Consider the following 12,729-nt stretch of genomic DNA (forward strand, 5'->3'; position numbering starts at 1 on the left):
GTATCTTGTCTTAGGGAGGGATAAATCCTACTTTGTAAAGAATCACTCTGATTCAAACAAAAAATTCTCTGAAACTGACATTATTAAGATGCTTGATTTCTGCATTGACAACATATTTGTTACGGTTATAGGACGTGTTTTTCAACAAACTGTCGGCATTCCAATGGAAACCAATTGTGCTCCTCTCCTTGCCGACTTGTTTCCTATTGTTATGAGACTGACTTCATACAGAAACTTCTTAGGAAGAAAGATAAAAAGTTAGCAATATCATTTAGCTTTACTTTCCGCTATATAGATGATGTTCTCTCACTTAATAATTCAAAATTTGGTGACAATGTTGAACGCATCTATCCCCTCGAACTAGAGATAAAGGATACACCTGATGCAGTTTAGTCTGCCTCATATTTTGACTTTCATCTATTAATTGACAACGGTGGTCGGTTGAAAACAAAACTTTACGACAAAAAAGATGATTTTAGCTTCCCAATTGTGAACTTTCCATTTCTATGTAACAAAATTCCAGCAGAACCTGCATACGGAGTATATATCTCCCAATTGATACGATATTCCTGGGCTTGTATTTCCTATCATGATTTCCTTGATAGAGGGTTGCTGCTCACTAGGAAGCTATTAAACCAAGAGTTCCAAATTGTAAAGTTTAAATCATCCCGTCGTAATTATTTTTACGGACGCCATCGCGAGTTGGTTGACCGTTATGGAAAAACCGTTTCACAGATGATATCGGATATGTTCCTTATGTCGTAACTACAATCCTTTTTCCTTTTCACGAATGTGACCTACCGAATTAGACCCATAGTTTTTGGTCGGGTTCGTGTTGGTTAGTCTTTATTATGGTGTGTCTTGTGTACTATTATTTGTCTGTTTGTCTTTTTCTTTTTTAGCCATTGCGTTGTCAGTTTCTTTTGGATCTGTGAGTTTGACTGCCTCTTTGATATCTTTCGCCCCTCTTTTGTGTCAGACTACTACAAAGCATGGTTCATTAGCATATCCAACTAAAGGTTCTTTTCCTGCTATACATATAATATTTGTCACCAGATATAAATCACAAATCTAGACATCCATCAATGAATGAGTTTCCTTTATGTTCTGAAATTTAACTCAGATGGCACAGATTTTGTTATCAAAACGACATCAATCAATGAATAATGTTGAAATAAGGAGCGCATGCAGTCGGGGTGTACCTGTCGGCCCACTAAAATAGAAAAACAATTTCTATCGTTAGTTGTAAAGCACGTCTAAAAGCCTCAATTAGCTCGCCAAAATAAAAAGAGTTTACTACAACTATTGTTAAATTATTGATCTGCCCCTAGGAATAATTGTATTGTGTTTGCAACTTCATTCATATTCGTTGAATACTTATTTTCGTGGATTTCGTTGGTACAGGGGAACCACAAATTTGTTCAACGAATTACAAATTTTCAATTTTCAAAAGGAATGTATGCAGACTTTGCCGAAATCACGAAATTAAATATCCATGAATATGCAAGTTTTCTTCAATCCACGGAAATTGGTACTAACAAAAATGGACGAACAGTATATATTTTTCCTTGCAAAATGGCGTGTTACTCTCCTAATAGAAGACACTCATATATACGACTAGACGACTCAATATTAATAGTAGATCCGATTCGTCACTATTTTGCTAATTTAGTTGATCAAAAAGACATGTATATGTATGGTATAATATGATTATATATACAAGATAAGATAACATAAAATGTTCAAATGTACTACTATCTCCAAGATCTATTTATATTACAGATATTGTGAATAAGACATACTGCCTGAAAAATGACGGACAGATGGATGCCCCAACCGTATTAAAGTGGCATGCAAATCGTGTAGCAAGCTACTACAATGTTATAGGGGAAAACGAATTCAAAGTAAAAATATACAACTGCTGACAGCATAAATCGATAACATACACTGTGTAGTGTCTTAACTTACAAATGGATTCAAAAGGTACAATGTTGAAAGGCAACCAAGTAAACACAAAAGGCGAAACATCACTACATTTAGCAGCCAAAAATAAAAACCCTGACGGTCAGGTTTCCATTGAGAACTTATTAACAAAGGGAGAAGACCCCAACGCCCGTAATAAGTGGGATCAAACACCACTCCACTATGCTGCCATAGCTGGTTGTTTACAAAATATTGAGACCTTGACAAGGTCTCCTGGAATTGATGTCAATATTAGAGATATAAACGGATACAATGCTCTTCATAGTCTGATTGCTGCAAATGATGGTGAAAGTCCCAGTTTTACTGACAATGACAGACTCGTTTTAAGAAAGTCTTTGCAAGCTCTCGTCAACGCTGGAATTGATGTGAACAACCAGACTGTGTTTGGAGATAGTATCCTACATCTCATTGCATTGAGGCAGGATAACCCGCCGTTATTAAAGTTTTTTATTTCAAATTTTCCAGACATTAATTTAGATTTGATTAACCAAAATAATGAGAACTTTTTTCATGTATATGTTGCTGAGGAACGCTTGAAATATATTGTGGAATTCTTTGAATGGATTGCAGAAAAGTACTCAGGATCTAGATTGAAGGCTTTATTATGCTGTAGAGATGTCCTTGGGAAAACTCCATGGACTTTAATGATCGGCAATACAGGTGAATCTGCAAATTTTCAAAAAATTCTTGACTATGCCGTTTCACCTTATGTTAATGATAACCTTGGGAACACAGTTTTGCATCAAACTTGTGGTATTTTATATGGAAGTTCGCACTCGGAGTTTTTGGAATATATGCTCAAAGGTGGTGCTGACTTAAACGCACAAAATATGTATGAGGAACCTGTTTTATCGATGACTTTAGATGAGGAAGTTTTTGAGATTTTCGAACAGTTCAATCCAGATTATGAAGTTAAAGATAGATGGGGTAGAAGTACGTTGAGTTCTATCATGAAATATAGACCTGATCCGGATTTCCTTAAAGCTTTGATGAAAACAGGGACTGTAAATGTAAACACTAGAGACATATACGGCTCTACACCTCTGCATTTTGCAGCGTATCTCAATTATAAGGAACAAATAGAGGTATTGTTGAAATATGGTGCAGATGTAAATGCTCGTGATAATCTCCAAGAAAGACCCTTGGACACAGCAAAGAGACATAATAGTTTTCGTTGTATTGTGCTATTAAAAGCGGTCGACAGTACGACACAAGGACATACCATAATATATACTCGAATAACAATGATTGGAAATGAGACGTTCGAAGAGATTTTTTGTGGACTTCCAGATACGATAATATCGTCTTGTATCCAATCACCACAAGATATTCAGACATTACTACATTTCCCATTGAATTTAAAAGACTTCATGAACTATCTTCTTGAATCGTATCAAACAACAAGTCCAAACTACTGCTCTGAAGTAGATTCTGTTACATTCGATGTAAATAATCTTGTCACTTCGCTTTGCACGCAAATTCGTAAATACGATTCTCGATTTGAAATGTCTGTTTTTCCATCTGGAAGCATGGCTGAAGGAACAAAAATTGGCCGTCCAGATGAATTTGATTTTATTTTATGTCTTGATAAGTTAAATGATATCACTGAAATTGTTATGGCAGACAATCATATGAAGAAAGGGTTCGCTTCTCTGAAATTCAAAAATATACCAGATGTTGACGAATACTTGCCATTTACTGATGCTGATGGCTATTTCTTGCCAATTTTGTTTTTGAGTTTATTCATAGAATATTTGAAAAGAGCACTGAATGAACCTCATTTGTGGAAGGATGGACATTTCTATTTTAATGTTCACAATAGAGTAGGGACAATCTTCGCCAAACCAGTGTTTACTTTTGATGTATATTGGTTCGGTTCTGTGTACAAACAATTAAAAATTAGTATAGATCTTGTGCCGGCAGTTTACAAAACAGGATGGTGGCCAATAAATACTGATGTTGACAAAATACCTCTCATTAATTCAGACATCAAAGCTGCTGGTTGTTTACTAACACTGCAAAACAAAGTACGCCAAATGAATGTATACAGCTCTCACTGTATCAGCCGAACATGTAACACTGAGGACAATTACGAAGAACTAGCAAAGAAGAGATTTTTGCGGATTTCAGCTGCTCCTGCAGAGATATGCCTCATGAAGTCATTGCCAAAAAAATTTCGACAAGCTTATGTCCTTGCAAAAGTCTTAAAGAACATATGTCCTGATATTGATGTTGAAACAAAACAATACAAGCTAGAGCAAATGGACATGGAATATGCAAGACCACGTCGCACAAAACCATCGGAACTGCTTAAAAGCTATATGTTAAAAAATAGCATATTTTATGTACTGGACGAACTGAAAATTAAGAACCAATTAGAAGATGAACTTGACATTTTTGAGATAATTATAAAGATGTACAATTTTCTTCTTCGATTTGTTGATGGTCGAGAAATGCGTATGCGTCCGTACTTTCTGTCAAGTGACATCAATGTCTTTGAGAAATCAAAGGAGTTCTCCTATGAAAAAACATTTATTTTTCATTTGCAAAGAGAATTTAGTATAAAGCTTGTGTTAGGTATGCTGAATGCTCAATTTCCAAGGGAGTGTTTGGCTGCTAAAATGTTTGGATGAAGCAAAGACAATCACTTACATGCTTTATTATTTTTGTTATCAAACACAACAACATGCTCATTGCATTCAAAGCCCCTCTTCCTTACAATGACATCCATGTACGCCTAAGTAACCAGTTAAACATGTTGAGACTGGTAGCAGAAAAGTTACCATGACACTCAATCAAGCACCGGATATCTGCATATATATATATAGTTGATAGAAAATAAACTTTCTGCGCGGACACATAGTTATCAGATGAAACGGTCAATTATAGGAATCTGTGCTATCGTTTCAATGTTCTTCAAGTTCGTTCTTTAGCTGGACTTTTTATTATATTGTGATTGATGAGTCTTTTATAGACGAAACGCGCGTCTGGCGCATATATCAAATTTCAATCCTGGTATATATCTATGACAATGTATGACGAGTTTATTGATACTTTTAAACGCTGTAATGAGTAATAAGTTATTCGCAATTTCAGAATCTAATACATTCTGGGATACAGAATGTTTTCAAAAGCGTGCACAAAAACGTTGTGATTGGCTAACAACACCCATAAAAATATCATTTAACCATTGATGTGATCTTATTTTTCATTTTGACCGTAGGAGCAATGATACTATACATACATTTTAGGCACTTAAGAACGTTTACTGTACCAATTTTACTACACCAGATGACATTTCATGTATCTTCAGTGATGCTCGAGGTCAAAACATCTGAAAATCTTTAACCTAATATAAGTATTTGTTGTGGTGCTGATCAAACAAAAGGATCTAAGATACGACCAAAATCAGGAATCTGCGAATTGAAAAAAATAAGCATTGTTTTTACCACTTTGTGAATTCTTGATTAATTATAAAAATTATCGAATTATGTAAATAGTTGGAATTAAAGGCTGTCCGGAATGTTACGCCATAAAGATAAATCAAATTAAAACTGTCTTATAAGATCCACAGATTAAAGGTCATACAGTGCTACCTTTCTTATCCGACACAATAAAAGGCCAGAGAATTGCGTCGGATTGTATAGGGTTTTGGCATACTACGGTTTCACTTTTAAACGAGACAATTATACACAACAATATCAGTAAAAAACTTTGTGATTTTTGCGCCAGCATTTGTAAACCATTTAAACAACAAATCATTTAATTCTCCATATTTCGATGAAATCATAAATCTTTTTTTTTATTTCCATCAGAATTATTGACATATTGCTGGTTATAGAATTGTTTTTTTTATCAAAACATCTGACACTGATGCACGTCCAATTTAATACTTCTTGTCAAGTTGTTTTGGGATTATCTTTGGAATTATATCGGAGTCGTCAATAAAATTTAATTGTTTGACTAAACTAAATCCTTTCTAGTCCGTTTTGGTTGAGGCGAATCAGTGCCAATTTTCAAAATTATCTTTTTACATTAATGTGTAGTAGTCATGTTATATAATACACGAAGGATTTTTACAGAGTATCAGAAAAAAGACTCACATTTAAAATTGAATGTATATGTTAGCGAATGTTATTAATCCTTTTTTGTAATAGTTATCCCATGAGGACGCGGTATGTGTGTGTATTATCATCCCGATGGGTTTACAGTTTGCGTAATATTGTGTCGAAATCTCTTTAACAGCGACACGAAGCAAAACAGTATGGTTAATAACAATCCTGATAGTGAAAAAGAAATTACAGGGGAAATTAAACTTACTGCTTTAGATTTCATTCTTATTCATCAGATAATCGGAAAACCGAAGTAAAGTCAAACGGATAATTCATTTAGATATTTGGTACAATTTTATTGTTGATTTTATTAACGAAATGCGTTTATGGAATATTTTTCACCCGCTTCTGAAGTTTTGTTTTATAAAACCAAGTTTGTACTTTTTATTATATTAATTCTATTGTTGATCAAAATTGCTCTTATGTTAAACTTGTAAAGGAAAAAAAACCGGGATATTTGTACAAGTTGATTAGATTTCACTTTTTATACTAATTTATTTCTGCTTTTATTAAAATTTTTGGAGTATATTTCTTGGCTCTTAATTGATTTTATTTTTGTTTTGTGAAAGTTTCATTTTTTCTGTTTTTTTATTTTGTTTTTTTGGCGGAGGATGAGGATTAATCGATCTATTGAAAGCTAGGACTGATATATATATTACTGTTATAGTCTAAGTTGAAAGTCTGTATAATAAGTGAAAGGGACTTCTGTAGACATAGAAAGTTTTAACAAGGAAAGTTTACTTTTCAATGTTATTGTAGAATGAGTATAAATATTTTGTTTGGTTTCTGTCTCATTATTAAAAATAATACTCCTAACAATTCATTATCTACCAATATTTTAGAAATTAAGGACGGTCTCGCGATACTCGTATACAATTTGTAATTTATAACTGAACATGTTATCAGTGAAGTGTTTGTTTACATATTGTTACTAAATTTAGTTATGATACGTCAGGTAAAATCCAATATGGAAGATGCTCAAAGTCACAGGCGACACACACAGTAGTAAGTGCAACACGGCTTGAATTCAATAATTAAAACATCCTTTTTTCATAATGCTGATCTCTTGCTTACTTTAACGGAATTGAGTCATAAATTATGCATGTGATGTGAGTACATGAATGAAAGGGGGGGAGGGGCTAGGGGTTTAACTGTTATGCTGTTTTGGGGCAAATTAATTCTTTGTTATCTGTTATTCTGAAAATATATTTGCTGTTAGCTGTTATTGTCTTATTCCTTGTTAGCTGTTATAGGACTATTAGTTTTTTTGTTATCTGTTATTGTGATAATGTATTTGCTGTTAACTGTTATTGGAAATTGAATTGTTAGCATTTTGACAGCCAATCTTAAGAAGAAATTGAAGATAATTGAACATTGTGACTTGGATGGAGAGTTGTCTCATTGGCACTCATACCACATCTTCTTATATCTATTGGGGTCTTTCCACGGGTGATATGGTCGTCACGTATTTGCAGACGGATTCTAGTAACATACATCACATAAACATATCAAAATCAGTCAGGTCCAGGACCATTCCAGCATAGTATTGTACAAATTCCATTGTCTGTGAACATGTTTTTGGATGTATCATTTTGTACAAAAAATGTGTACACGTTATGATTTATTTTGACTTTGTACACATTTTTCGTACAAATTATAATTTGTATTTTGACTTTGTACACATTTATCAATAACTTATCATATTGATTTTGTTTTAAAAAAGCATTGGTACACCGTATAGAATTTTTATTCATTGACCACATAATAAACCTTATGTTGTACTGTTACACCACTGTCCCAGGTTAGGGGAGGGTTCGGCGCCAACATGTTTAACCTCGCCACATTCTGTATGTGCCTGTCCTAAGTTTTCTTGTTTGAATTGTTTTACATTTGTCATCTCAAGGCCTTTTATATCTGACTATGCAGTATGGGTTTGTTAATAGTCGAAGGCCATATGATGAGCTATAGTTGTTAATTTCTGTGTCTTTTTGTCTCTTTTGGAGAGTTGTCTCATTGGCAATCATACCACATCTCCTTTTATACTTATTTACAAAATACAAAAATAGTTCTGTATCATTTGTTTGAGCATGTGAGTGAAATATTGCCTTTGGGAATTACACAACATTTTTTGCTTTTAGCATTTACATTTAGAAGTGCTACTCCTCTTTGCATTTACATGAAAGAGAACCCTGACCACCAGTTTTTAAAAGCTTTTTAACTGCTTCACATAGTGAAAGTTGAAGCTGAAAAACCGTTGCTGCAAATAAAGATGTGTCTTTAACTGTTTCAATTTAATTTCTCGACAAATCTCCTTTTAAAAATCCAACAGCTGTTCCAATGCGGTACCCAAATTCTCCATATTCAATAATTTCACATAAGATGCATGATTGGTGTTTCATTTTGTGTCATCCAAATTGTCACTCAGGCCAATTTCTATAATGCTATCAGAATAGTCACTTGAGCCAATTTCTATTATATTAATATAATGAACTATATGCATGTATCAATTACATTTCCTGTCTCCATCTGGGTATTTTTGTATTTTATAACTAAGGTTTATTATGTGGTCATTGAATAAAAATTCTATAGTGTGCATCAATGTTTTTTTTAAAACAAAATCCATACTATAAATTGCTTTTCAGAAAAAATGTTCTAAAATCAAATTGAAAAATTAAAAAAAAAAAAAAAAAAAAAAAAAAAACACAAAAATTGATCTATCAAATGCCCTTGATTTTAAAACATTCCTTTAATAAAAACAGAAACTAGTAATTTTGTTCAGAAAAATTCAACATCCATTCTTTATATTATTGTACAAGTTTTAAGTGAATTTAAGTCGAAATTTGTACAATTTGTAATTTGTACATGCACTTTTTGTACAAATTACAATTACAAATTACAATTTGTACAAAGCCAAAAAACAAATTATAATTTGTACATTTTTTTTTGGGACAAATCATAATTTGTACAAAATTAAAACTTGTACCTAACATATATTATAAAAATGGTTTCTGCTAAGGTCGTATGGACCTAGGCCTATCCTCATCAGGTATCCCTAGCCATATGTTTTCCTTTTTTGTGATATTAAGAATTGTTCGAATTTGAATTTTACGTATATATGGGGATAATGTTCCTTGTATCCCCATGCGTATATGTATATTTAATTCAAATCAGTTATTAATATAACCAAAAGGAAAACATATGGCCAAGGATACCTGATGAGGATCATAATGAAAATGTATATATATATGTCTCTATTAAGGCCTAGCTAGGTCCATACAACCAGTTATATAATAAGATCTACTGTATTGGTCCTGGACCGTACTGATTTTAATATTTCATTTACTGTTATCTGTTTTTATCCCTTTTCAATTCCTTGTTATCTGTTTTAAGCCAATTCAATTTACTGTTTTGCTGTTATTGGAACCCCCTTCCCACCTCATGAATTTTTATTCAAAACGTAGCTTTCAAAAAAGCTTGCCTGACGTAGAAATGAAACTGTTATTAAATCAGATCGATTACTCATTTATCCGCTTCATGACATATAAAAGCAACAGTAGTATACCGCTGTACAAAATTCAAAAATCAATTGAAAAAAATCGTGTTACAAACTAAAACCGATGGAAACACATCAACTATAAGAGGAAAACAACGGAACAACAGAAACACTGAAGTGCAACAAAAACAAAAGCCAACATAAATAGAAACGAACTAACAACCGCCATAATCCTGTCTTGGTCCCAGTTATATGGCAATGTAAATAATATCGCGAAAATGACAACACTACGTGACAGAAATACAGCAAAAACAAACGCAAGAACAGAAAATTGTTTGATATAATTGCTTAGCAGGGATCAACTACGTTACATCTCTGCTAAGCTATTGACCAAACGCTTACATGCTAGAATATGTACACTTTATATTTGGTATAATATACTTTGAAAAAAAAAAACAGATACAAAAGATTTCAATTGTATCATTATCTTCAAGCTCTTTTTTGTGTAGATATTGTGAGCAAGACATTCTGCCTGCCAAATATTGATGCAATCGCATACAACTTGTAAATCGATTTCAAACTATATGAAACCAACTATTTGTATGGAATATGGGGAACAGATATTTGAGAGGGAAGTGAAACATCACTGTGGGCTTTTCAGCTGCTGTAAATGATACCCTTTTGTGAAGTTTCTTAACTGCGCAATGGGTACAAGAAGTAAATTGCGCAAATACAACGAAGTAACACAAAAGGTGAAACACCTCTACATTTAGCAGCCACAAAAAAAACCCATGACGGTAAAGTTTACATTGAGAATGTAATGACAAAGGGCGTAGACATCAACACCCGTAATAAGTGGGGTCAAACGCCACTCCAATATGCTGCAATAGCTGCTTGTTTACAAAATATTGAGATATTGACAAAGTATTCTGGTATTTATGTCAATAGCAGAGATATAAATGGATACAATGCCCTTCAGAGTCTCATTGCTGCAAATGATTGTGAAAGTGACAATTTGGATGACAATTTGCCTGCAATGAATCTACTTTCATCCAATAACGCTGACACATTCGAAATGCCACTTCGTATTAAACGAACATTTAATATCCAACTAAGAAAGTCTTTGCAAGCTCTCGTCAATGCTGGAATCGATGTTAAAAATCAGACAACACTCGGAGACGGTATCCTACATCTCATTGCTACGAGGGAGGAAAACACGCCATTATTGAAGTTTTTTATTTCGAATTTTCCTAACACAAATTTAAATTTGATTAACAAAAAGAATGAAAACTTTTTGCATGTTTATGTAACCAATGAACTTTTAGAAGAGATTATGGAATTGTTTGAATGCATTGCAGAATCTGATCACTGTAGTTTAAGGGCATTGTTATCTAGTAGAGATGTTTTGGGAAGAACACCATGGAATTAAATGATTGGCGGAGCAGGTTACTGTACATCAGCCGAAAATCTTAAAACAATCCTTAGCTATGGTGTTTCTCCTTAAGTCAATGATACACTTGGAAATACAGTATTGCATCAAATTTGTGGTGTTTCACATGAATATGCGTATGGAGATGTATTGGAATATCTGCTGGAAATTGGTGCTGACATAAACGCACAAAACATGTACGGGGAATCAGTTTTATCCCTCACGTTAAGTGAGCACATTTTTGAGATTTTTTGTAAGTTCAATGCAGATTGCAAAGTTTACGATAGATGGGGTCGAAGTACGTTGATTTCTATCATGAAATATAGAGCTCTGCCAGATTTATTCAGAACTTTCCTGGTAAAGGGGACAGTAAATGTGAACAAAACAGTTTTCGTTGTATTGCGCTATTAAAAGCAGCAGACAGAACGACAACAGAACACATCATGACATTCATTCGTAAAACAATGCTTAGAGACAAGACGTTTGAAGATATTCTTCATGGACTACCGGAGACGATAATATCGTCTTGTATCAAATCACCACAAGATATTCAGACACTACTACAACTACCCTTGATTTTAAAAGACTTCATAAACTACCTTCTAGAGTCGTATTATACCAGAAGTCCAAAATACTCCTTTGAAGTAGAATCTGTCACATTCGATATCAATAATCTTGTCACGTCGCTTTGCACGCAAATTCAAAAATACGATTCTCGATATGCAATGTCAGTTTTTCCATCTGGAAGCATGGCTGAAGGCACAAAAATTGGCCGTCCAGATGAATTTGATTTTATTTTATGTCTTGATAAGTTAAATGATATAACTGACATTGTAATGACAGACAATCTTTTGAAGACAGGATTCGCTTCTCTGAAATTTAAAACTACACAGGTTTTTGACGAGTATCTACTATTTACTGATGCTGACGGTTATTTCTTGCCTATTTTGTTTCTGAGGTTATTCTACGAATATTTGCAAAGAGCACTGAATGAATCTCATCTATGAAAGGAGGGCAATTTCTACTATAATGTTGAAAAACGGGTGTTTACAATTGATGTTTATTGGCTGGGTTCTGTTTATAAACAATTGAGAATCAGTATAGATCTTGTTCCTGCAGTTTACAAAAGAGGATGGTGGCCAATAAATACTGATGTTGACAAAATACCTCTCGTTAGTCCAGACATCAAAGCAGCCGGCTGTTTCCTGACGCTGCAAACAAAAGCGCGACAAAATTCTATTCACGACAGCGACTGTATAAGCCGATCATGTAACAATGAAGGCAATGAAGAAGAACAAGCAAAGAAGAGATTGTTGCGAATTTCAGCTGCTCCGGCAGAAATATGCCTTATGAAGTCATTTCCAAATAAATTTCGACAAGCTTATGTCCTTGCAAAAGTTTTGAAGAACGTATGTCCTGATATTGATGTTGAAACAAAACAATACAAGCTGGAGGAAGTGAATAATATGAAAAATATTCGAATATGAAAAACCACGTCGCACACGCCCATTTGAATTTATTAAAAGCTATATGTTAAAAAATAGCGTGTTTTATGTACTGGACGAACAGAAAATGAAGAACCAAATAGAAGATGAACTTGACGTATCTGAGATAACTATAAAGATGTTCAATTTTCTTCTGCGATTTGTTGATGGGGGACAAATGCGCATGCGTCCGTACTTTCTTTCAAGTCACATCAATGTCTGAGAGAA

At 33.7% G+C, this 12,729-nt stretch overlaps 2 protein-coding genes across 2 annotated transcripts in view; both read left to right on the forward strand.

The window, feature by feature from the left end:
- Positions 1 to 1,785: 1,785 nt before the first annotated feature.
- Positions 1,786 to 12,729, forward strand: part of LOC127718192 (uncharacterized) — a 147,374-nt gene continuing 136,430 nt past the window's right edge. The window contains exon 1 of the mRNA XM_052224160.1: positions 1,786 to 4,560. Within this exon, the coding sequence (XP_052080120.1) occupies positions 1,971 to 4,560 (2,590 nt within the window). The 5' untranslated portion in view covers positions 1,786 to 1,970. The remainder of the gene's footprint in view (positions 4,561 to 12,729) is intronic.
- The window catches only part of LOC127718189 (uncharacterized), a 170,431-nt gene continuing 164,358 nt past the window's right edge, over positions 6,657 to 12,729 (forward strand). The window contains exon 1 of the mRNA XM_052224156.1: positions 6,657 to 7,100. The gene's annotated coding sequence lies outside the window, so the exon portion shown is untranslated. The remainder of the gene's footprint in view (positions 7,101 to 12,729) is intronic.

The sequence above is a fragment of the Mytilus californianus genome, unplaced genomic scaffold (assembly GCF_021869535.1).
Source record: "Mytilus californianus isolate M0D057914Y unplaced genomic scaffold, xbMytCali1.0.p SCAF_10, whole genome shotgun sequence".
Taxonomy (NCBI): Eukaryota; Metazoa; Mollusca; class Bivalvia; order Mytilida; family Mytilidae; genus Mytilus; species Mytilus californianus.